The sequence below is a fragment of the Mercenaria mercenaria genome, chromosome 14, assembly GCF_021730395.1.
Source record: "Mercenaria mercenaria strain notata chromosome 14, MADL_Memer_1, whole genome shotgun sequence".
In the NCBI taxonomy this organism is placed as follows: Eukaryota; Metazoa; Mollusca; class Bivalvia; order Venerida; family Veneridae; genus Mercenaria; species Mercenaria mercenaria.
Window position 1 is genome coordinate 18,358,564 of NC_069374.1, and position 26,382 is coordinate 18,384,945.

Genomic DNA, 26,382 nt, shown 5'->3' on the forward strand with positions numbered 1-26,382 from the left:
ATAAACTCTAACACAAAACGGCCACAATATATTTAATGCATAATACAGGAAATTCACACAAATCTGGTTAAATCTACTAACTCCAAAGGAAGATGACCATTTCCGAATGGACTGTTGTTGTTAACTTCTTTTTTCCTCCATCTTTCTGGAGTATATTTGCAACGTTACGTACATAACTAATGACAATCGTTCGACGCAAATACGTCAGCCATCTCGAAAAAAACGTCCATATGTGGAAAGAATGTGTCCATTTGAGATTGATAATTCGAAGAAAGCATGTAAAACTTTATTTAAAGCAATGTAAATGATGAAACAAAACCGTACATACAGGCTATGATTATTTCTCACAAATTCCAGTTTAATATATTAGAAATGAAATATATGGTTAAATGATTAAAATACGAATAAAGGCCTCCGCGCATTTCATACATGCCTCAGTATTCAATACTCATAGGAAAACTAGAAAAAGAGATACAGATCTTAAATACTAAGTGGGTATTATTATTATAATGCATCCAAGTTCATAAATAAATTGACGATTTTCTGTTAGGCTAATCAAATAAAGTTGACCAAACAGTTCAGCTTTTGTTCATGTGAATGAAAAGCATTATAGATTACCCCCTTGTGTATCTTCATTAATTTAAAAATGAAAATTTGTTTTCTTTTAACGCTTCTTTGTGCATAAAGAAGATATGTTATTTTACAACTTAACCAACAAAAGACCAGATCACTTTATATGAAACAAACAGTCATATAGATTCAAAAAACAAACTAAATAGATGGATTTGTAGAGAAATAAAGAAACAAAGAGTACATTTAAATCCCTCAGAGATATAAGCTTTAAGTGTACGATGCATAGCATCATACAATTCACTGTATAAATCAGTTGACTGAGTCTTCCTCGATCTTGCTATCCGGATATACTTGGTACCTAAAATGAAGTAAAAGACCATCATTAGATCAATAAAATCTATAAAAAGATCCTCTGAAAGCATAGAAAAGCAACCAAGGAAAATATAGGTTATGAACTATGCAACAACTCTCAAGCCCCTTAGCTGCGGCTCAAGTGGAATTCTTTTAAAGTAAAATAGAATGTACTTCATGGTCAAACATTATTCCTCATATTAAATGGTAAACAAGCTCAGAAATGTGGGTTCGAAGTTACTTCACATAGATTTTTTCTTTTACTGATATGTTACAGTATAGATTTATAAATTGGGAAATGTTCAACGTAAAACAGTAAATCTAAGGAACTATATCATCAGATCCAAATTACAGATGAACCTTTCTTTTCACCATAGTTGATGAAAATATGCATATCTAATCAAAATGGTGTTACATTTACAAGCGGCATGTACAAGAAATGAAATTCTTGTATGCAATAACATTGAAATGATCTTCTAAACCAGTATACGTCACGAAATGTATCTGATTTATGTTTTATGTAAGAAAAATCCTTTTAAGCGTCACACATTAACCCTTAGCCTGCTAAATTTCTAAAATGGACTGGTCCATCATTCCATATGATATATATTTTGTGTGTCATTTAGAAGCACACATGCAAACCATGTGGCAGGTACCATCAACTGGTTCGTAGGCATGTATAGAAACTTCAGAATTTGAAATAATGCTTTTGAAGTACCGTAGGCTTTACATTGTTGTGTTTTTGTTTGATATAGTGGACGCAACTTCACCCCGATGGTTGACCTCTGTATTATAATACATAATGAGGCACAACCTATTATTGAAAGGAGTGCATTGTATACAAACTTACTGTATATAAATATACATGGATACCCTAAGCACCCGTTATTTATACTAATGAAATAATCAATATGAATAATCAGCCTAAGGTCAACCATCGCGGTCAAGTCGCGACTACTATATCACCATGTAATTTACAAAAACTGTTATAGTTACTTATTTACAAATTAATGTATTCATACACATTTATAGGCGTATTGTTGTTTATTGTCCGCTATAAGTTTTGCATATGTACGTCTCATGGGCTTTTTAGCGTAATGTATTTTTTATAATTTATGAAATACTATACACTTACTAAAAGGTCAAGTTATTTGTCAAAACTATTGCCCTGTGATTCATTTAAAAAGTTGTCATTATACATTTAAAACCCATGTATAAGCTAAAAGAAGTTTGATATATTAAGAGTGAATTTTGAACATGAAGAATTTCATATTTCAGAACCCTCATCCGTTATTTTTCTTTTATATCAGCCAAACTATAATACCGGTAGATTAGAACAAAACTTTGACACCCTGATTAATAATTAATTAAATTGACCATTTAGCAACGAAAAAGTGAAGTCATAAAATTATGTAACCTAGTGCTTAATAAAAAGGTACTGACTGAAAGGCGAACAGTGCAGATCATGAACACACTTCATGGATGTGCAGGCAGATCTTGATCTGCACTGGTCGCAAAGGTAGAATCATTTACGTCCAGAAGGCTAAAGGTTGAATTATTAGATAGCAAATTACTATGAACAATATCAATTAACGCGTCTAATACATGACACTTTAACAAAGTCATAATTATTTTCCCAATTACTATACATAGGCAAATTAAAGATCGAGTGAGATTTATCTCTCTATCTTTCTTCTTTAATTAGCTAGCGACCTAAGATATGTATTAATTTATATTTACATTTAACATATTTACATTCTTGAGAAACACCAGGTTATATAAAAGTATATGATTCTTTTAAGAAAAGCCATACATTTCAATAACAAATTCTAAAACGTTTTTCTCGCTATTACTAAAACAACTTTTCACTGATATATGCACTTGGTTTTGCGGAAGTTTCATCATACATCATAACATGAAACGGTTAGGCAAGCATAACTTACTACCCTCTATACTCTCGGCATGACATGCCCTGGGACTAACTAAAAAAATAATTTTACTGCCTCTAGCCACGTAGAATTTCCGGTGACAGATTGTCGGTGTTCTACGAAGATCTATCTTATCTTACCACCTACTGCGAAACTAGACAGTCTTGTCGTCGTGTAAAAAATCAACAGTTACATTTATGTTTGCATTTTAACTGATTCAGTAATCTAGCAATTTTCAATATTTTCGCAAATCGGATTCTAAATGTATCTAAAAGAAATGTATCTAAACGTATTTTAAACTTTTTTTTTCAATTTTGGTGCATGTAGCTACGCATAAAACAACAACAACAAAAAACAAAACAAAAAAAAAACAAAAAACAAGGTAATCATTAACATTCAGTGTTCAAAATTACATTCATCGAAATTGTTCACTATTGCAATTCGCGAAAGAATTTCATGTTTGGAGCCAGGGGCAATAAAAATGTCAATGTAGAAACAACCTGCTGGAGTTACTTTCCCTCGTAATGAAGAAAACAGATAAAATAATAAGAACAAACATAGGGACAGGAGCCAGTCTAATGTACATCTACTCTCCACGCTACACGCCTCGACGATCATACTTTTTGTCGTTAATTTGTTTCTCTAACAAAAATATCTGAATCAAGGAGTGCAAAGTTGGAAATGGGCTTCCTTGATCATGTTGATTAGAATTTGATAAAAATGACAAATTTATTGCAAAAGAAAACACATTTTCAATGTTTTCGATGTATTTTATTTACGAGCTGCATATCCATACGTAGCCCAAAGATTGCTAATTTCTAGCTGTCAGTGGTAAAATCAAACATATTCAAGAGTTTAAATGTGTAATTTGTATGAAGGTCATAATATAAAAGAAAAACATGACTTCAGGCTACGATCGAAAATCATTGAAAAACTTGAAACAACAATAAAGGGAGCTAATAAAATAGCAATAAATTATTCAAATAAGAAACATAAGAGCCTATATAAATTATATTTGATCGTAAAATATTAATTATAATTTAAAGTCAGAATATAAACAGAAAACGATGATATAGAATCATAACATTAAAGCTACAGAAAATTTGTAAACAGGTTGGTATATATTAACATTACAAGTACTAGTCGCTGGTGTTCGCTCATATGGAATTACACGGTGGCGAGGGTAAATATATTTGTTGCTGATTTCATCGCTAGTATAAGGCACGATATTTAACTGGTGAAATTGTAGAAGATATCGTGTCATAGTCTTTCAATTACATTAGAAACAAACACAGTTGATAAAAGACTGAAATTGCCAATACTGCGATTAGTTCTGATGAAATGTTTGCCACACCACTATCATAGGAAGAATCGCTGAAACGTATGACTGTTTATACGTTTAGATTTCAAACATATTTGGCAAGTATATATTTAATTTACATGTTACACTTTTTACAAGTTATCACATAAACGACTTCTGATAATGTCTAGTCTGCATTAAATTTAAGTTTGTACATTGTAAATCTGGTTTCAGCTACCCGTAGCCACTATGACTAAGGCGCGCTAGTCAGACTGCTCTGTTATCGGTTTCACAGTAACAACAGTAATTACCACTTCACTTGTTGCCATTTCACTGACTTTTATAAGGGAAATCCCTGGCCAGGTGGTTAAAGTCGCTGAATTTGAATCACTTGCCCCTCACTGGTGTAGGTTCGAGCCTCACTCGGGCCGTTGAATTCTTCATACAAGAAAACCAGCATGCTGGCTTACGGGAAGTCGGTGGAAAAATGCACGGATGGAGCACCTTGGGTATTCCTCCACCATCATAGCTGGAAAGTGGCTATATGACCTATAGTTATGTCAGTGTGACGTTAAACCCAAATTAAAGGCTTTTAAAAAGTAGGAACGCGAGGTTGTTTTTAATTTCCTTACTGTACACGTACCGGAAACCAAGGTTTGTGCAGAGCACTTGTTTTGGATGGCTTGTATCAAAGCCAAGGTCACACTTAGGGATCAAAGTTCATATGACTTTGTTACGTGATTATATTGATCTGCATTGAGGTTCTCTTATCTTTATTCGACAGATCATTTTTTGTTTACTTACATTTTTTTTTCATTACTTCCTTTTATGTTACTATAAACAGCTTATTTTGTTTTTTTAGGCTGGCGATATTCGCCAGACTATTATAATCATATATCGAGTTTCCACAAAGTTTAACAGGTGCTGAGACTGACAACACAAAATAAAATTCCATGCGCGATTCAAATAGTCCGCCACGTTTATCAGTTTTGCCATCGAGTTGTATAAAGATTGTTAAACTTACCTGATTCGATAGATCTATTTGCTCAAACATATCATAATAATGTTTTACTTTTCTAACGGTAAATACTTGAAAGATAACATTATATAAATATTGCATTCCTGAGAGGGTGATAGGAAAAATGTTCACCGCGAGATATATGAATATTGACTGAGGCGCCAGCCGAGGTCTATATTCATAATATCTAGGGGTGAACATTTTAATATAAGTATAAGTATAAGGGTCAAAGCATTTACTGGAAAATCAACATTATAATGTATTTAACATTAAAAAGTAATAACTAACCAAATAATGAAGACAGAATTAAAGAGTCTTTACTTGTTAGCACTCATAATTTGTGGCGACTTTGCTGTGTAATAAGACTTTTTTGATAGATTTAGTCGAGACGCTTACATATCGCTGATCCCTATATTTATTCTAATATTTCAAATTGCGTCAATCAGTAACATTCGAAGAACGGTGATAACTTTCTTTTTTTTTTTAAATAAAATATGTAAGTGTGAGCACTCATTTTCAAACTTATTGTGGTAGTTTCGACTCAATATTTGATGAAAAATTGTTTTCGAAATATTTTGCAGTCCGGTTTATAGCGGAGTTCGAGCCCAAAATTTAACTCATACCGACAGGAAAATCGCCCCATCTGATCAGTGTTCATACATTCATACATGATGTGTGTGCATGTGTGTGTGTGCGTGCATGTGTGTGTGTGTGTGGGTGGGTGTTGGGGGGTGGGGGGGGTGGGGGTGGGGGTTGGGGGGTGCATATCGAAATCTAGATGTTGTGTTTGTTACCTTTATATTTTATCTGATATTATGTCCCTCAATGTTAATCATCGCTTCTTTAGAATCATATATAAACGGTTATGGCACGCAAATTGTCCAATAATAACGTGAACCAAGGCTTACGGTAAAAAAGTAGGATTAACAATAGATAAACTAGGATTTCGAACGTAAAAACAGGTTTTTCTAATACTTACCCATATTTTCGAGCGAAAACACGCCCGTGAACCCAGGTTTCAACTAGGTTTTTCCATTGAACTTAGAATTTCGGCCATTATTCTAAGGTCACGACAGTGAACCTATGTTTACGGGAGTAAACCAGGGTTCACGAATGTAAACCATAGTTTACGAACGTGAACACTATGTTAACGATCGAGAACTTAGATTAATGACCGTGAACATGGGTGTACGACGGTAAACATATGTTCACACTCGTGAACATAGGATTATGACCAAAAAATCACAGTTTTGTTCGAGAAACCAAGTTTTTCGAACGTAAGCCTAGGTTCACGTTCGTAAACTATGGTTCACGCTCGTAAACCCAAGTTCATTGTCGTTAACATAGGTGCACGTCCTCAAGCAATGGTTCTCGGCAATCAGATTATCCAATAATTACGTTCTTGGTCGAAAAACTATGATTATCAAATGCTTACATAAATTTTCGAGCAAACACACCGGATAACGCCGGTAAACTATAGTTTACTCTCTTGAACACATGTTTACGTCCGATAAACTAGGTTTCTCGATTGAACTTTAACTTGGATGCACAAATTAATCAAGATGGTTCATCACAACAATACCCTATGCTCGGCTAAGTTTGATATGGAAAACCCATAATATCTTTTGCAAACAATATTTTGCAAACATCTTTCTCGCACAGTTTTCATTCAGTGTTTTTGGTAGCCAGCCTTTCTGTACTTTCAGTACTTTGATTATTATTTGTCTTAGGGAAAACAGAGAACACTTTTCTTTGGTACAACATGGATAGTACCTCCAATTTAGGTGTATTTTTACATGTACCTGGTAAGGATTTTTTTCTGGACTTTCTGAGGAATTTCCTCTCATTTGTTGTTACTCTCCTTTGGGTTTCAACAGTTAATTTCTTTAAAATTTGCCCCCTTCCTCCGATATAATTGTGGGAGTATATTGCCACGCTTGGCGGAGATCTTGTCTTTTGCATACGATATACTTGCAATGATAGAGGAAATAGAATAAATAACTCTACTTTTTATTGAATAAATTTATGAATTTACGTAATTACGGTGAAAAGTACAGTAGTGTGATGACATGAAGAGTAGCGTAAACAGCTACTCATGCAAATACGACGATGTGTTCAGCGTCTCCTCAGGCCCGAAATAAAGGAAGTTAGCTAAGCTACTACTTTCACAACGTGAAAAAAAATGACAGCAATTGTGAACCTCTACGTGAAAGCATTTTCTGGAAAATTATATCCTGGAAGATATGTTCAGTGTCACATCAAGATGTAGTGAAAACACTGATTACCGATAACGTGTTGAAACTTAAAGAAAAAAAAAATGATAAAAATAAATTTATAATATATTTTTTTTTTATCAAGGGCACATACTTGTGTCTCGAATATAACACATGAATAAAATCAGTTTTAAAAAGATTGATAGGAAATACGTTAATTTACAACTAAGAAGTTTATCTATACATTTAAATCGAAGCATGTCAATAAAGTGACAGTATTTTTTCAGTCATTCATTGTAAGATAAACGCGCTTTTCCAATTGTAATTACTCTCTACATAGAAAACTATATAATTAACCGGTCAAAACATGTTTCATCTTTGACGTTTTGTAGAGTCATTTGATCAAACATTGTTTTCACTTAAGAGATACTTGGGTTAGGTGTCCGTTAAGCTTTAGATATAGACATGCAGCACAATGTGTGATTTAATGCAGCGATGGTAAGAATATTTTACAGTTATGATATTTTCCGTATTCAAGAAACCGTTATGAATTAACGAAATGTTTTCTTCTGTTTTAATTTCACAGAAAGACATGTTAATCTTATGCTGTGAGCCGGTTGCCCCAACCGTAACTCCAAATTGTGATAATATTATTTATATAAGAGCAGGGAAATAGGGGGAATCCGAGGTTATGACCAGCAAAAAGGGGTTTATTAATAAAACCCAGCCCGGCCCGGCACAAACAACGGGCATAACCGATTCCGATTATACGGAAACCACCGGAAACTTACGGACGGAAGGCTAATATAATTACGAATGGTTATACCGTCATCTTAGTCAATGCAAATGTGTAATTTTCTTCATCATTACAGACCTAGTACAACGTATGTTCAATGAGGTATTTCACTTGACACAAGCAAATACTTAAAATAACGAGATAGTTAGGTGTTTCAATTAAACTCAGTGGAGCTCGGCAATCGACATGTCATTGTGTGTTACGGGCAGACATGAAATGGCACATGTCTGGACACTTTCAACAGAACTTGACAGGCTAGTTAATGTTACGTCATTATGAACTACTTTCAAAACTACTGTGTGGCACTAGGTTTTGTACTACGGCGAAGGGGCCTTTACTGTGTCGGTACAGTCGCCTGCATGTGTTTTTCGTCCTACTTTTTCACAAACTGGCGAGAGGGAAAGGAAAATATAAATAAGAACTGTCCTATAATTTTCAAGCAGGTGAAAATCGTTGACCTTGATAAATGCCAGTTAAATTAGAAATTTTGGCTATTGGTCTACAAGAGAACGACTAAAAAGCTATGAATATAAAAATAAACAAATGACTTTAACTTCTAAATATATATGTGACAGAACGTAACTTGATATCGACACGATATCATTAATATCGTAATTATATTAGCCTTGCATCCGTAAGTTTCTGGTAGTTTCCGTATAATCGAAATCGGCTATTTCCGTGGTTTGGGGCCGGGCCGGGTTTTATTAATACAACCGTAACCGCAAAAAGCCTTTTCACCCCTGCTTTCCGAGTAGATACTGACGTCTTATTAATGTTTCTACTAGATAAAATAAATGCGCCAAATGGAATAAAAAAATAAAAACAAACAATTCGGTCATGTCCATGACCTGTCATTCAATTACAAATCGATGAATTTCTTAAAAATATTTAAGTTAAGTAGTATTCTACATAATGATTGACATTAAGGCCATTTCCTCATATTTCTGTAAATACTACGCCAGGATTTGACGAATATGCGCGTTACTGCTTTGTGTGAATTCTGCGCTAAGTTAAGTGACAGGGGCCTGTGTCGTATTATGGTCTAGTACGATTTTTTTACTACAATAGGTAGATGTACTGTAAAGGCATTTATATTCAAATGGTTATTAATAATAATTATATAGAATGAAGGACTGCGTACGAGTAATTACTGTGTAAAATAAACTAATGCTTGAAGCTCCATGTAGATGGCCGGGTCTAAAATCTTACCTGAGATACCTGAACTCAGATAAAATGGAAACGGTCATCCATCCACCCAGATTTAGCTCAAATTTGTGGAAAAAGTGCATGGTTACAAATATGATCGCACGCTTTATAAATATACATATGTCTTAGGCCAGTCATTTGCAGATAATAAGGTACAGGTCGCACAAGGAGTGTATTTTGGACTATTTTTGTCTCAAAACTTAGTGTCCTGAAACTGGTGTTTCACTCTTTTTATCATAGAAACAACAGAATCCGTTCGGCAGGCTAAAAATGTCACATGTTGAAGCGCAACAATAAAATTTATTTCTTTATACGGTATGATAAACAATTGTTGTGCTATAGCATAAAACGGAAGAAAGTTATATTTAGTCTCTATCTTGGAATAATTATTGGTTATTAGATTTCTATAAGAATTGAGAAAATACGCTGGGAATATGCTTCGGATATTCTGCGACGTAATGGGTGGTATATTATTCCGAAAAAATATGGAGTGCCCATTTCTAGATGCAATACAAATATTTTGTTACATTTACAAAAGTATATATATTATTTCTATAAGAATGGTACAAATTACTGTTTATAGAAACTTTTAAACGCAATGGCATACATGTAACTGGTGTCACAAATGACGTCGCAGGCCCTATATGATATTTATTTGGACGTTAACATTATATTAGAAAAATATTGACGCTTCAGATTTCATTGGAACTCATAATAATTTATAGATAAGTATCAAATAATAGACCGTATTTTATGGCTCATCCGTCAGTAAATTTATATTAATGCAGTTCAAAAATGCTAAGAAAAGAAGTATTTTAGCTTTAAAATGACAAGTCATTCAAAATTGGAAAAAAGTCCCATCTTTTAAGCTGGATATTTTTCCAATTTTTAAAGCTGGAAAAAATTCCAACTTTTAAAGCTGGAAAAATTTCCAACTTTAAAAGATGGAAAAAATTCCAACTCCTAAAATTGGAAAAAAATCCAATTGGATTTCGATTTTTTTAAAAACTATTTTTAACTGACTAAAAACATCGTTATTCACTTTTTATATTTAAGGGTGTTCATTGATCCTGTTCATAAGTATTTACAATAAATCTGATTTTTTTTCTGAAAATGTCCAATCGGATTTTTTTCCAGCTTTTTAAATGGGATTTTTTTATTTACCATAGTATAGATCTCAAACCCAGACAAAAAGACAGTAAAACACAAAAGTAACACAAATATGCCTTTAAATTTGTTATAAAAATTTTAATGTTTTCCGCCCGGAAAAAAATCCAGCCTGCTAAAATATTGGAAAAATGTCCGACTGGATTTTCAAAAATTCCAATCGGACGCCATATATCCGATTGGAAATTGGAAAAATCCAATTGGACAAATTTTTTTAATCATATTTTTTGTACATAAGAAAATTAAAAATAATGCAAAACTATATCATTTATTGCTCCTTGGCCCCTAAATTACCATCCAAGCTAAAACAGAAGTTTCTAAGTCACTTAGAAATGGTAGTGAAGTTTGCCAAAATCCTGGTTTTGCAAAGATATCCTGGTTCTGTTATGGGCACTACCATTTATTATTCGAAGGGGTTTTCACTGAAAATTTACTGACTGAACAGCGAACAGTGCAGACCATGATCAGACTGCACGGATGTGCAGGCTGATCTTGGTCTGCACTGGTCGCAAAGGCAGAATCACTTGCCGCCAGCAGGCAAATGGTTAAACAATGTTTCCAGGTATTATCCATCTATTAAGATTTATACATGGTTTACAGGTATGGCTATTTGTATATTTTTGTGAAACTTGCTTGTCCAACATATATCTATAAAATTATTTTACAGCAGCGTACTCAAAGAAATGTATGTATTACAGGCATAATCCATAAACAAACTGCAGTAAGCTTCCCTAAATATGTATACCACCAAGAAACACATGAGTTAAGTATTTTTTAAAAACATAATAATAGAAAACATACACAGAAAGAGTTACATTTTAATGGTCCGGAATTAAATGTCAACCTGTTTATTTCTGTCAAAAATACATTACACTCATAATGTATTTCTACGTTAAGGTATTATAAGGTGAATAAGGTGACATTGTGAAGGTTAAAAATTAAATAATTGATTCTCATCTATCTGGCTTGTAAACATAGCTTTGGAATGTAGAATTCTTGCATGCGGGGAGACTTACTGAATATTATACGCTCTACCAAGGTATTCATCCGTGCCTTCAAGCAAGGTACCCATCCGTGCCTTAAGAAATGCACAGAGGGTGTGTCATGCAATTTGACCTCAATTGGAATAAATAGATACAAACCACAACTCTTCCAAACAATGGTATGTTATAGCAGGTACGTCCAACCCGTTAAATCTTGTAGCCGTACTGAGAGTGTAAGCACCCATATCTTCGTAGTAAATCCAGTCGCCGACGTCAAGGTTAGGTAACATTACTGACACGCTTATGATATCTCCAGGGGCTAGTGTACATCCAATCACTGTACTCTCACGGCCCACATTATCTCCCGTAGCCTGAAATATAATGTTTAAGACAGTACCGCTGGTGAGGTTTATTAGTGCCCCCTTTTTTATTCTACTATGGTTTGGATTGATTCTCTTTTGAAACAACATTTACACGGATTTCCTTCTGCAATGAATTTTACGCTGTCATACTTATAAAAACTACTAACGGTATATTATCATTCCTAACCAGTTATTTTGGTTATAATAACAGATTCGTTTCCTTTCTTTCCAACATTGTTGTTTTTACTCAGTTTTGCCTTTTTGGGTAGGCTATAAATCTGTATATTATCTAATTAGTCAATTGGCCGTTAACGTTTACTTTTTGAACAACGAACATGTTAAAGTGGCGTGTCATCGCAGATCTTCCAAGAGAAATAAAAATGCATGTATTTCATAAAACGAACGACATATGTTAGCGAACAAATGTTGTCACCCTACGAATATTTCGCCTTTGAGTAACTATAATTTACATGTACATGTATTTGAATACACAGATGCAAATACTTTTCTTCAAACTTACTTGTAAAATTCTAAAAATAAGACCACCCTTTCAACTTTATCAAGAGTAAATAATTGACGTTACAAAAAATATATTTACAAAGTAGATCAATATCATTTAAGAGTTTTAAATATATCAATTTACGTCCAGCCAAAGAAAAAGTCTTGGAAAATTTCAAGTATATAAGTAACGAATGGAGGCAATTATTCTTTTGCTTACATAGAAAGATTAAGTAGCGTTATTCATAAAGTTTGAAATGCTTAAGTGCCGGAAGAGAAATTTTAAAAGCATTCCAATATGATGCTGCTGAAAATGCCTTGCTTGTAAAATATTATTTATTCGTACCTTGTATCTACTTACGTAAATAAGGACCGTACCTTCACAACCTTAGGGATATATATCACAGATCCTGGCTTGTACAACCAACCAAACATAAAGTTCCCAAATACACTGTCATTCACGGAATAGGTCGTAACCTTGCTTTCAGGCTTTGCACTGTCTTGTCTGTTCACCTCATCTGTAAGAGTTCAATCGCAGACGTGTTAGTTACATGCATAAGACAAAAACGAACTAGAATGAAGAACACAGTCTGTCTCAACTAATTTTGAACCTCCGATTATTTATCTAAACAGTAGGTAAAATTGTCAAAAGAATGGCATGGCTGAGAAAAGAAGGTTAATACTTCTAGACATGTTTTTGTTTCTTTCTTTTCTTTTCTGGTTTTTTTTAATTATTTTTTTATTTTATTTTTTTTTGTAAAATGAAGAACAACAATAATAAAAAAAACAATAATATTTTGTAATGTTCCCGTAAACTGACGCTGCATAATCGAGTGACGTTCAGTCTAAAATAGTGGCGTCCATGCAAATGCCATTCTGGGCCTTGTTCACAGTCTGTGACGTCTGATCTACTTATTTTTGAATAACAGACATGAAAGAATAAAACGAACTTCGTGCAAAACTTACAGGATTTTCTTGCAAGTTAGGCCCTGAATTACCATTTCCCCATTAGTTAAGCTTTCTTTTCTGTTTCAGTCCGTGCACGCTATTTTTAGTGACCGTTTGATACTGGTAAAAAGTTCTACCTGTCTTCAAAGTTCAATGCAGTTAATGACCGAGAATGTACGGTCTCGATATATATTTTTATTTACACAATTTGCCGTGCTTTGGATGATTAACAAAAGCTTGTTATTGCTAATTATAATCAACAAAAGTGCTTATATAAAGGGTTACTTTTAAACAAATTAATGATTTGCTTTATTCTTTATCATTCTGAAAAATAACAACAAAAAACACAAAAAAAAAAAACGTAACATCTATTTCATTAGTTCCATCATGGCTTCTTGAATTCTTTCAAATTCTTTCAAAGTAGACATATTTAAACAGTGTTGATAGACATGGCAGATTATTCATCCAAAGTTTAGGTTCAAAATTAGATTGGATAGATTTTATGTACATAATTGCAATATAATATTTAATAGTATTATTGTTAGACTTTATAAAAACTTGTGCCTTAAGCTAAGCTTCATCGTGTACTTTCTTTTCAAAAGAACGTTTGTGACATGAACAATTTTTTCTTGATGCAATGATTTAACTAGACGTTTCATCTGATACTGATATTGTGAAGAGCATTCAATGTTACAAAATCAATGTAAAATTACCAAAAATTCTAACACGACCAGCAAATAACCTACATACATGTAGAGCAAAATCTATCTCGGGTTATTCTGCAATAAACCACTCGCGTGCAATGACGTCATCCGATCAAGGTACGTAGCACGGTCGTAAAATGTAGTTACCACTTTTTCTAGCACAGTTTATACTAGAATGTCAAGTTAGAATCAAAATAATAAGTTCCCAAGTGTGTTCTTTTTAGAATAACGCGAGTTTTTCGTTATTATACGAAACAATATATCACTCAGGCCTACGGCCTTCGTGATATATTCTTACGCATAAGGACTCAAAATTTTGGCCATTCTACAATTAACCACGTTTGGGAACTTATTATGTCTTAATTATTATATAGAGAGCTGGACCTACATTTTTGGACTGAGACATATTATTGATGCAGGGATGAAGACCTTACAGGCTTCGATAAGCAATAAAACAGCTAGAATGTAATCGGTACTTAGTGACGAGGTATATTTAATCATGATATATTTTGTTGGTGAAAATGATTGTTTTTTTCTGTGGAAATCATGTCCAGAGATTTTAAAGAACATTTTTTACAACCAGGTTAAACAAATTGAAATATGTACTGATCATTCTAATTTGTGAAAATTTACACCTTGCATGAATGCAAATTCCAAGAAAACAAATATGCAAGAAATAACATATTAATCTTTTCATTTAAGCCATCTGCATCCAGCTGTTTGAGAAATATCTAGTAGGAACTCAATCTACAAGGAAGATATTTTGTACCATGATTATACTTAAGAACATTATGCTTTACTTATATATAGGTGCGTGTGGTTGGACTGGCCGGGGAGTTTTAGTAGCGGAGTCAATGGAAAATCATGCCAAAATATAAAAATTAACATTAATTTATTTCAAGTTTACTCCTTTGCGATCTTATTATCAAACTCGTGTGATAGGTACCCATTATAAACGATGAGTCCAACTGTGAAGCTGATTTCAATAATTTCACGTGTAAACGCACATTTATTTAAACTTTGTTAAAAAAAATAAAACAAATTTTATCATTATCACGAAATGTATATTGTATGTAAACGGAATACCTTCTCCATTAACATTAGCACTGCTTTGATAGCATCTTTTGCTCACGATACTGGCAACTACTGTAAAAGCAGAAGCTGCTATATATCGGCCGGGCTCAGCAATTATCTCAACGTTGTCCTCCGGCGGGAATAAATCGAGCAAGGTTTCGTTAATGACCTCAGTGATCTGCACAAAAAGAATAATTATCGTTTTATCTATTTTACACATATCTAAAATAACGTAGGAAGTATGTTTGCAAATCAGTATCAAAACAAAAAATTCTTTACCATGTTTATTGCACTGTACTCTTTTTCTGTCATTTTCGCTTGGAGTAATAGAGTACTGTCTTTTTGCAATTTTTAAATGTTCTATGTTCATTCACATACAGGATAACAAGTACATAAGCAGGATGTTGTTGCGGCGAATTAAAATTTTCATTTTATAATGCCAAAGAAATAGATGAATACTTTATTCATATTAATGCATTCTGTCTTTTAAGGGTATTGAAGTGAGTATTCAAAGTACAATTATATATTACATATCCAAATTCTGGCGAAGATAAAGAGGTATTTAACCGCAGTAAAAACAACCATATACCTTTAAAATAAATACATGAAAATACTTCTTAATAATCTATCTTTTTCGAAACATACTATTTTTCCATGCTATACGTACGTGTACCACATGAACTTGAAATATATGTCTATATTGGGTATGATATTTTTCATTTTGGACGACACGTCATGTCATCTTTTATATAATTAAAGGAAGAAAGCCATTGATATCCGCATGAAGTTTATAATCTGATAAACGCATAGAGCACTGGTTTCTGTGAACGCCTATCGGCTTGTCTAATATGATACTTTCAATTGGATAGTCCCCAAAGTATATTGCCGAAATGTACAAAACAATGTTTAAAATTTAATATAATGATGATTATCATTGAAGTTTAATTGGTTAAAACAGCCGAAAAATATAACTTGAAGTGTCCGGCGTTCTGCTTAATGTTACAAGTGATAACTAAGTATGTATATGATCTAAACTGTTTCAATAGATTGTGAACACATTGTATTGGTCAATTATAGTGCAAGTTCAATTTGCAAAGTATATATAACTATTAATAATACAAAACGATTGTTAGAAATTATGCATGTTATATATGTTGGCAAACTTACATTTACTTTGGTCTTGATATAATAGTAATCACGTATTCGCATTAGGTTGGAAATTAAAATAAACTCTCACTGACCTCTTTAAATCGTTCAAAGGTGTTTTGTTCACCAGGAAATCCCCCGCCAATATCTAGTATATTCATGTTAAATCCCATCCTACGTGCAATGTCAAAAACGGATCTGGATTGTTGCAAAATGGGAACATAAGCTCTGGGTTCTTGTATGTCACTTCCAACATGAAAGCTGAAGTATTATCGAACAGGGTAATAGTCTAGTTACACAAGTTAATATAATGGTTTTGGCAATCATCATGAATACAGGTTAAGACATTTGCCACATGCTATCTCCCCCATATATATATATACATATATATATATATATATATATATATATATATAAAGAAAAAATAAACAACATTACATGTGTTACATTATATTTGCCTACCGGTTTCGTTTATACTCATCAGGGCAAATAATACAATATGGCTTCAATAAATGTGTAATTGCTATGCAATGTCATTTTTGCTTATATATATATAAAAAATAATTTTTTAAAGCGACTAACACACACATCATGGTGTGAGATTTTAAAACATATAACTTTTCCTATATTCATCTTTATGTCGCATATTTGATGTTCTAATTATATAACTACGTGTTAATAGTGACTCGTTTTGTCTTCTTTGAAATTAAATAAATTGAAGATTAAAATTCGAAAACCGTAACCATCCAGCCAATGAGGAATCACGGACTGCATCGTAATCGTAGTGCATTGCTTAATTTTATATTATTGTTTTGTTGTTTACATTTCAAAACGCCATAACACTGTGCGGTGCTTATACGTGTGTGCTGTAATGATTGTTAGTGACGGAAGCATGATTTGCGCATGCACAATTTTGGTTTGATAGTGTCAATGTCAACGATTAAGTTTCATATAAATATATGAAACAGTGGCGGCATTTTGTCTTTCGGTGATAAATTATTTAAAAAAATTACAAATCACAGTGTTTGGTTTAGTCTCTTTAAAGGTTTATCCTCTAAGATCATTATTCTAAGTATAATGAAATACCTTTAATCAAACAAAGATATCCGCTTATTCATTCGAGGTTTGAATATGAAGACAATATCTAACTGAAGCACTTTTTAAGCGAGCAAATATAGCAGTTCCATTAAATGAAGAAATGATTAAGTTTACATTTTAATTTATAATCTTTAATTACCATACTCCTACAATGTTAAGATCAAGATCTTTCGCCGTCTGAAGTATGTGTCTAACCTCTGTGGAAGAGCAACCATATCTGCCGCTAAACTGTAATCTCGCATTGAATTCTTTCTCTGGTAGTAATCGTAACAGTAACCTAATATGTAAATGAAGCAATGTGTACACTGGAGCTTCCCTACAGGAGAGCACGATTATAAAATTGACAATGAAATACCAGACAGAATTCCGGTCAAATGTCCTGGAATTCTGAGTTTTGTAACAACGTTTCTTCTCGGCGATATATGACCATTTTGTGTCGATTCGCCGTAAAACCCAACTCACTCACTCACTCACAACGTTTCTTCATCAAAGATGCTGTGAACTGAATCTCTTGTACTCGTAAACAATTTTAATGTGTAATATTTCTGATATCAAATAGTCGCTACATCTTAAAAAAATGATAAATCATGCAAATATATGTCTGGATGATTTTCGTCTGAAGTTGGAATCTGCTTAAAATGCTACAAGTTGTGATCTCATAATTATACGCGAACGTGTAAGACTTCATTCTTCTTTCTGGCGTATTGTGTGAAAGATTTATATTAATTTATTTTATTCACAAAACTTAGCCATACAAGTTCCAAATATTCTTCTAAAACAAATGTAAATGGACGCCTAGCCAGCAACTCTTTTCAGTCTATTTCAAGCAGACCACTGTTATTTAGACATACATGTTTTTGTACAAGCAAGACATTCCTACAAGGTCTAATATAAACATAGTAGTAGTACAGTAATACTTCAATATTCCTTATAGATAATGTACACATAATTTTGTGTGTAACAAGGTATAAGAAAATAAGAATACCTAGCTGAAGGATAAGTCTCTTTCACTTTCTTAAGTTCATTTACATTGTCGAAAGTCACCAAGGATACATCCCGGCTTTTCGCAAAAATCAAACTCGAAACAGGTTTACATGGGTGAGCATACACGATACGGGTAGGAGATACACCAAGATGTAAGACGGCTTCAATTTCTTTCTAAAATATTTAAGGCATATTTACGAATACATCACAATGAAGAATTTTGGAATACAAATAAAATATAACTTCCTGATAAAGACACTGTATAAGTTCTGTTTTCGTAATCACACCAGTTCTGATATTTACATTTGTATGTGAGACAGTATGATTTCATGGCTGTCGTTCATCTACTTGGTTACCAGCCTTGCCCTGGCTTATTTTCGATTCCACATGCTTTAGGTGATTTAACTTTTTTTATTATTTTTTTCATTACTAGACTTTTATGAGCCATTTGATTGCTTCCCGACTAAAATGGCATTGGTAAGTTAATCTTGAAGAAGTCAATGCATTTTATTTGCAACCTTTTCAAAAATATAAATAGCACCATAGAACATACTTAACAAATGTTCTTTTTGCATTTTGTGTATCCGCTTCAAAAATATTGTCATGGCAATCGAACAGCACTTAAAGTTGATGCATACATATATTTACATTGCTAAATAATTACCTTGCTTGCGCAATCAAACGAAGCCCCCATGTCTGACAGAACTTGCAGCAATACTTCATCACGATTACATTTCACAGCTGAAGCACAAATGGTATGTACATGTACAATCGCTCAAAACCAGAATACGTCTTACAGACGTGTGTTTGTGCATGTTTGATGTTTGAGCATGTTGTGTGTGCGTTTGTGTGTGTTTCGGTCTTGTGTGCGTTCATGCATATCCTGCTGTGGTTTGTGATCTGGGAAGGCTGCGATTTTCGGAGCGTTGCTTCCTCTGTTGAATATTCATTTTCCATTTTCCCAACTCCCCTACGCTATATACCTTGCAATGCACGATGTCTCATCTATCTTTAATTTTGCTTTAGTAAGATTAAACGTCACGCCGACACAGTTAATAGGTCTTAAGTAATTATATTAAAATATTGTGTTTTCTAAAAAAGAAATGTTATAAAGTTTATAAATCTTTCTTCAAAAAGTATCTAAAAATGAAATGTTATAAAGCTTGTATATATTTCTTCAAAAGGTATCAACTAATGACCACATCCTCTGTGTTTTGGTTTAGTGACATATAAAGAAGCTACACTTCCGGACATTTAATCAATATCAGTACCTCACCATGTTCAAAGAACCTTTACACGTTATCTGTTTCATGCATTTACAATAATATGCAAGTACAGAAATTACGCAAACCGAAGCTTGCAGTATATTATAATCACCTTTAAGGTCACTGATTGTATAGCTTGGAGGTCGTCATTTTCGAAAACGAAAGAGAGATAATTTTGGTGGGACAATGTTTATGATTTTTATATAATTTAGAGATATCGAGGTTATGTCTATTTTTTAACACCATAGTAAACCGTGAACTCACAGTTATATATGTACATGTAAACATACCTTCTGTAATGTACAATGTAGAATCACTTTTACCTACACACAAGCCTTAAAAAATATTATAGAACTACATGTTCAGGTCATTCAGGGTATCCACATACAAAAGTTGGTAATTTTATCTAAAAATATCTGAAAAATATATTTTAAAAGTGGATAATCCGATTTTTGGCTAGTCATTGGTTTCTTCGTACACATATTTGTGCTTTCTGAGTGCTTAATACATGTTTGATTTTCACTGGAGGTTCTTTTAAAATCTGATTTTCCTATTTTACTTGCACAACCAAGATGGGGTTATTTTTAACATAAGATTTAATTCTAATAAACATTTTTTGCCAATTGAATTATCTGAATATTAGAATTATTGAATTTCAATGGAGAAGATTTGCATTAAATATTGCACAGTCATAATTCATTAGAAATACAAATATGTGAAGCTACTGTAAATAATACCTCATCTTCTTGCATTCTTCATAAGCCATTAAAATCAAACTGCATTTAGTATATTCAAAGCATAACTCAGAAGCTTTATTTTTCCTAATTCCTTACAGAAATGAAATACTTCATACTATCATACTTCCAGTATTAAAGGTTCGGAGCTTTATGTTATTTTAAGTTAAATGAGGCGCTTTGTATTGGGATTAGGTAAATACATATCAAACGTTCTTAGGTTAAAAGTTATAAGTGCGTTTTCCTGAAAATATTGAAATATTGCAAATATCGGGGTTATGTCTATTTTTTAACAACATAGTAATCCGTGAACTCACACTGTTTAAAAGACTCTCAAAGTGCCCGCCAATGATGAAATAATGCACGGAGGGTCATCTCGGATTTTCCTTCACCATCAAAGCTAGAAAATCATTATTTAGCCTAAATTGTGTCGGTGCCAACAAAAGCCAATAAAAAATTAATAATTTCTTTCTCTGTTCTCTGTTGGCCTACTATCGCTCAGTTCCTTTAGTAGATCTTTCTGCATCTGTACCGGAAGAATATGAATTGGCGTCATCTGTGCCTGCCTTGACATGTAATGTGCGTTTCAACGTGTTTATCATTTAAAGAGCGCTTTATAAATCTAGAATAATAATTCTCAGTATACTAAATATAGATTTACATAAGTGTTATATGAAATGATGATTTCTAGAAATAGAGAAAAGTGGAAACTTCACAGGTCACTCAACACGACAAAAACGAAAATGTTGCAGGCTCGGTTTGATTGAGCCTGTTCATGGACGGTAGTGGAAATGCATGCTACCGAAGTAATGCAAGAAATAGATATAGTTATATTCTTTTCAGGTAAATCAGCACCCTGTATATATGCATCAGTCAGAAGACACTCGAAGTACACGTATAATAAATGGAAACAAATTTAAGGCCTTCATATTTTCTAATTTTTAGAATTTTGGATTTTTAAGAATATAACTTGATACCATAGAGAGTTCTAATTTGTAATATTTTCAATGCTATTCAATAGCCAGCATCAAGATGAATTCCATCATTTGGACCAAGATACAATGGAAGAAAAGTTAATTGCAATTAAAACCATTGCAAGAACTCTCATTGTAAAAACTGGACCTATCAAGGTCTGACGCATTTATGACTCCTGGCCTAATCGGGCTCATGGCCATTACAATTCTGAATACGTACTGAAGTTAAATTTAGTCAATTTTGACTCTTCAATTTGAAACGGACTTCAAATGCAGTTTTGTTGGTTAAAGCATAATCATAATTCTGTTTCATATCAGTCAAACTTCGTTCGAACTCGGATAATTCCAATACCACCATTCGTTCAAGCTTATCGCCGGGACCAGGCTACAAATCTACACTTATTAAGAGAGAGATATATATATACGACATTCGACTGTGAACTGATGATTCTTAATACCTCCAAATTTATAGCGATTGTTTCATCCTTGCAACATGTATAGGAAACACTCATATATATAAGTGGTTTCGCTGTGTAACATGGTGTGCGTGACCATTGTGTACAAGTGGAGCTCGTGTTGTTCTTCATGTCTAACAAAATACATTGCATGCACTTTCAAGAATTAAATGATATTAAATGTTGAAATTATTTACAAACTTGTTAATTACGATTCATCAAAATTGACGAACTTTTCTAAGATTTGTCTAAATTTATTTTAATTGTTATAAACTTATTTTTCTTGCAAAAAATAGGCGTCTATTAAAATCGTTTGTTGAATCAATAATGCCCCTCAATACCTATAACAATTCAGTAAAGTAACTTCGGTATAACATATCGCAGTCACTGAAAGTATACCTAGCAGTGTCACATCAACACGTGATATATTTTTCAAATATACCCATGTCATATATGAAATAGAATAATAATTCAATTATTCATTTAGAGCTGGGAGTCAGTGGTGCAGCGGTTAGCAGGTTGCACTTCAACGCCAGCGTTCCAAGTTCGATTCCCGGTCGCGGCTAATGTCACGGCTAGTGTTCAGTGTTGGGTGATTTACTTAAATTGGTACTCTTTCCAGCAGTATCAGCCTAGACAGGGTGCTGAGGAGGTAATTATGACGCATACCGTGGGCTCCGCTGGAAATAAGTTGTTTCATCCATTCCAGAGGGAATTTTTGTTGACTACTCAAGACATTTTACTTTTTTATCTTAATATGTTAATTCCATTTGAAAAATAAATATGCAAAATACACACCGTAGAATATTTTAATCCTTGGCATTAACGTAACCCAACACTGGTACTTCTTGATGATGTCTCCAACATCACATACAACAAATCTTTCGTCGTCACCCTTGATCGAGAAAAATGGAAGATGAAAAATGATAATAATCATATCTAACTATTCTCTTCAAGATTTAATCGTAAAGACTAATCATGTAGCACAAAAAGTATAGCAATAATTAAAGGTAAGACCTAAGTCTTAACACAGAGCCATCCAAGAGAGATGTTTGTGATTTTTGAAAAAAGTTTTTGTCGGTATTTTGTGGCAAGAAGATCTTTTAAGTATCCATTACAAACATGTTCATTCGGGAAAAAATGACCGTACCCGCTAGCAGCCGTCGTTTTGGCGTGTCAAAGAACTTTCATCTGACTAAATAGAAAGTCACCTAAATTTGAAAGTTGTGTGTCGTTTTAGTGCGCATGCCGATTCGACAAAACAGAACTAACAAAAGCATGTAACCAAACAACAGAACGACACATTTTTACTTGTTGTCGCTCGCGCCATCAATCAAAGATATGTTGGCGCGTTGGCACGCACGCCAAAACAAAATAAAATGTCTCTTTGTTTCTCGTTTACGTTATCGCTATCAAAAATTGTTTTAGCATGTTAGCACACGCCAAGAGGAAATAAAGAATTTCGTGGTCCAACGTTGGCGATCACAACAAAGTGTGTTATATGGCTTCGTGCACGCAAACGCGCTACTACAAACATTTAATTTTGTCTCTCTGCGCGAACGTCAATACGGCAAAATGAAATCTTTAAGGACGCGCACGTTCTATGTTTCGTTATATCGCGTTGTTAGTTTCATATTTTCGCGTTAGCGCGACAGAAACGACATACAAAAGTTTGACAATTTATTTAAAGTAAACAGGAGAAACAACTGAAAGTTATATACGTGAACACACGTAATTATATTAAATATTATTGATAAGCTGAAATAGATCGTGACCGATTACATCCATTAACTATGAACAGATGCATTGACACTACAAAAGGGACATAACTTATGTGTATAGTGTCTTCTAAAGACTTATTTTCCGCAAAAAAATACTGTTATGTACTTTTCTGTGTTTTGCTGACACAACATTTTCGATTATTTCATGAGTCGATCTTCTCTCTGGATGCAAATCAATGACACACCGGTCTGCAAGTCTTTTGTTCATTATGTTGGCAGAATTACGTTTTCCAAAATATTCTGAAAAGAAAATCAACCTTAAATATGTCATTTTTGTCATCCATAACGGATTCGAATTGTTTTGAATAAATATACAATCATAAAAAAAGAAAAACATATCGTGTTAAGTGTAGAAGTTTACCTGGTAGATTTTGGAGTGGTTTTCTTTGGTTCGTAGGTACTACGCCTTAGTATATTCCCTTTCATGACGAAAAGCGAAGCTTGATTGAACCTATTAGTTGCACGACTGCTTGTTTAGTTTACCTCCCTGTTTGTGTGTTTAGTTCATTTCAGTTACTTAGCTAGCTTTGAACAAAAACCAACTCAGGGGGTGGTTTTTTCCTTATAAACTTTAATTAATGTACAGTTCCGTATGAAAGGGTAGGTATAATTATCATAACATTAAATTATTTGCTTGTTATTCCGGAGGAATATCATTTCTATGGTGGCTGATTTCTGCTATTTCGTGTTTTCGTGTCGGCGGGGCGAAAACACGACAACTCGTAAACACGAAAACTCGACAAATACCTAATTTGTCGAGTTTTCGTGTCGCCGGGGCGAAAACACGAAAACACGACATATCTTACGCGAAAACTCGACATTTAAAGGGCGCCGACACGACAGATTTATCTGTCGAGTTTTCGTGTTGGCGGGTATAAATGTGTCGTGTCGGCGCCCTTTATTTGTCGAGTTTTCCTGTTTTCGTGTCGGCGGGGCGAAAACACGAAAACCCGACAAATTAGGTATTTGTCGTGTTGTCGTGTTTTCGCCCCGCCGACACGACAACACGACAAATACATTATTTGTCGAGTTTTCTTGTTCTCGTGTTTTTTCGCCCCGCCGACACGAAAACTCGACAAATTAGATATTTGTCGAGTTTTCGTGTTCCCGTGTTTTCGCCCCGCCGACACGAAAACACGACAAATTCTTTTTAGACATCTCTTGTAAAATGTAGAGTAATATGGAGTGTATGTATAATTGACCTGGTTCCAGAAATATTTTACTGGGTGCGGGGAGCGGCAACAGTTAAAGAACGAAGGCGGCATCGGCGAGCCGAGTGGGGTTTAGTACGGAAAGGGTTAAACCCTCATGTTATGTGGGCCAGGGCGTATCTGCCTTTAAATGTTTGAAATATATGTATAAAACGGTGAAATGTTTGAAATATATGTATAAAACGGTGGCCTCTGCTGCATTTTTGAACCCAAATTTTGAGGTACGGGGGTTGGGTATTTCGTGTGAATAAGTTAATCTTCAATGAGGCCCACGCATATACGTAATTATTTTTCTGTTTGTAAAAAATGCAGCAGTGACCACCATTTTATACCTATATTTAAAAAAATGACAAGGGAAAGATCCTGTGACTCCACTGTCAGGAGGGGGTTAATCGTACCTCAAAATTTGCAGCAGAAGCCAACATTTTATATATGTATTTCAAACATTTAAAAGTAGACACGCCCTGACCAACCTACACAACTCGGCTCGCCGATGCCGCCGTCATTCTTTAACTGTTGCCGCTCCCCGCACCTCAATGAAATATTTCTGGAACCGATTCAGTAATACATACACTTCGTATGCTTAAAACGATAACTGACATCTGACATATTATTGTACTGTTTTATAATCTCAAATCTCCTAATGCAGCTTTAAGGAATTTAAATAAATTTCGAATTGGCCGTTCGTTCGAATAGAAAGAGAAATGCTTCTAAAACACTTTACCACTGGCTTCAGAATAACTCCACATTTTATAAGAGATGTCTAAAAAGAATTTGTCGTTTTTTTCGTGAAACGTTTTGATATGATAAATAAAATCCATAAGGAGACCCTTTCGAAGCACAGACAGCAACAAAGCAAACTAATAGCAGAGTCAATTTGACCGAGCCATTTCATGACAGTTAATAAAAGTGCAACTTCCCTCACGCCCCTTGAGTCACTGCATTTTTTCACATTTTTATAGAGTTAAAAACGCAAAATGAAATTGTAAACATACCTTAACATTTTTAAAACTTCGATCGCACTAGCACGAAAATCTTTATTCCTTTAGTGACATGTGGCAACAATAATACAAACTGTGTCAATTTACCAAAGTTGAAAAAAGTTTTTCACTTAAATATCAAAATGTCATCCTTGTACGAGGGATGTTTGAAATGAATTTCTTATTTCTATCCGGAGACTTCAAATTTCTAGTTAGCCCAAAAGGGCTCATTTCATGCCCTCGAAGTACTCCCCGTGGCTAGAAATGCAAAGTTTCAGCCGATGTATCCACTTCTTGAAGGCGTCACGGTACGCTGATTTGGGCACAGTAATAAGGGACTGATGAATGGCAGATCCAAGTGCCTGTCGGGACTGGTATTTCCGCCCAGCAAGGAATGATTTCAGTTTCGGAAACAAAAAGAAATCACATGGGGCAAGGTCTGGGGAATACGGGGTTGGGGGGGGGGGGGGGGGGGGGTGAGGCAAAACAGTTACTTTTTCTTTCTTCAAAAACGCCGTAACTATTGCGGAGGTATGAGCGGGGGCATTGTCATGTAGAAGACGGACATGTTTAAAACCAGTGGCAGGGCGTCGTTTCTGATAATACTTTTTCAGGTTCTTCAGTACTACGTCT

General features: G+C 34.0%; 1 protein-coding gene across 1 annotated transcript; it reads right to left on the bottom strand.

Moving 5' to 3' along the window:
- Window positions 1-251: 251 nt before the first annotated feature.
- Window positions 252-20,904, bottom strand: LOC123528035 (ornithine decarboxylase 1-like). Its single transcript, XM_053522526.1, has 10 exons — window positions 20,841-20,904; window positions 19,905-19,907; window positions 19,014-19,090; window positions 18,351-18,523; window positions 17,505-17,642; window positions 16,363-16,528; window positions 15,134-15,299; window positions 12,774-12,913; window positions 11,695-11,906; window positions 252-931 (listed from the first exon to the last, which is right to left on the bottom strand). Exons 1-10 carry the CDS (start codon window positions 20,902-20,904, stop codon window positions 883-885), a joined length of 1,188 nt encoding a protein of 395 aa, XP_053378501.1. The 3' UTR covers window positions 252-882.
- Window positions 20,905-26,382: the final 5,478 nt, after the last annotated feature.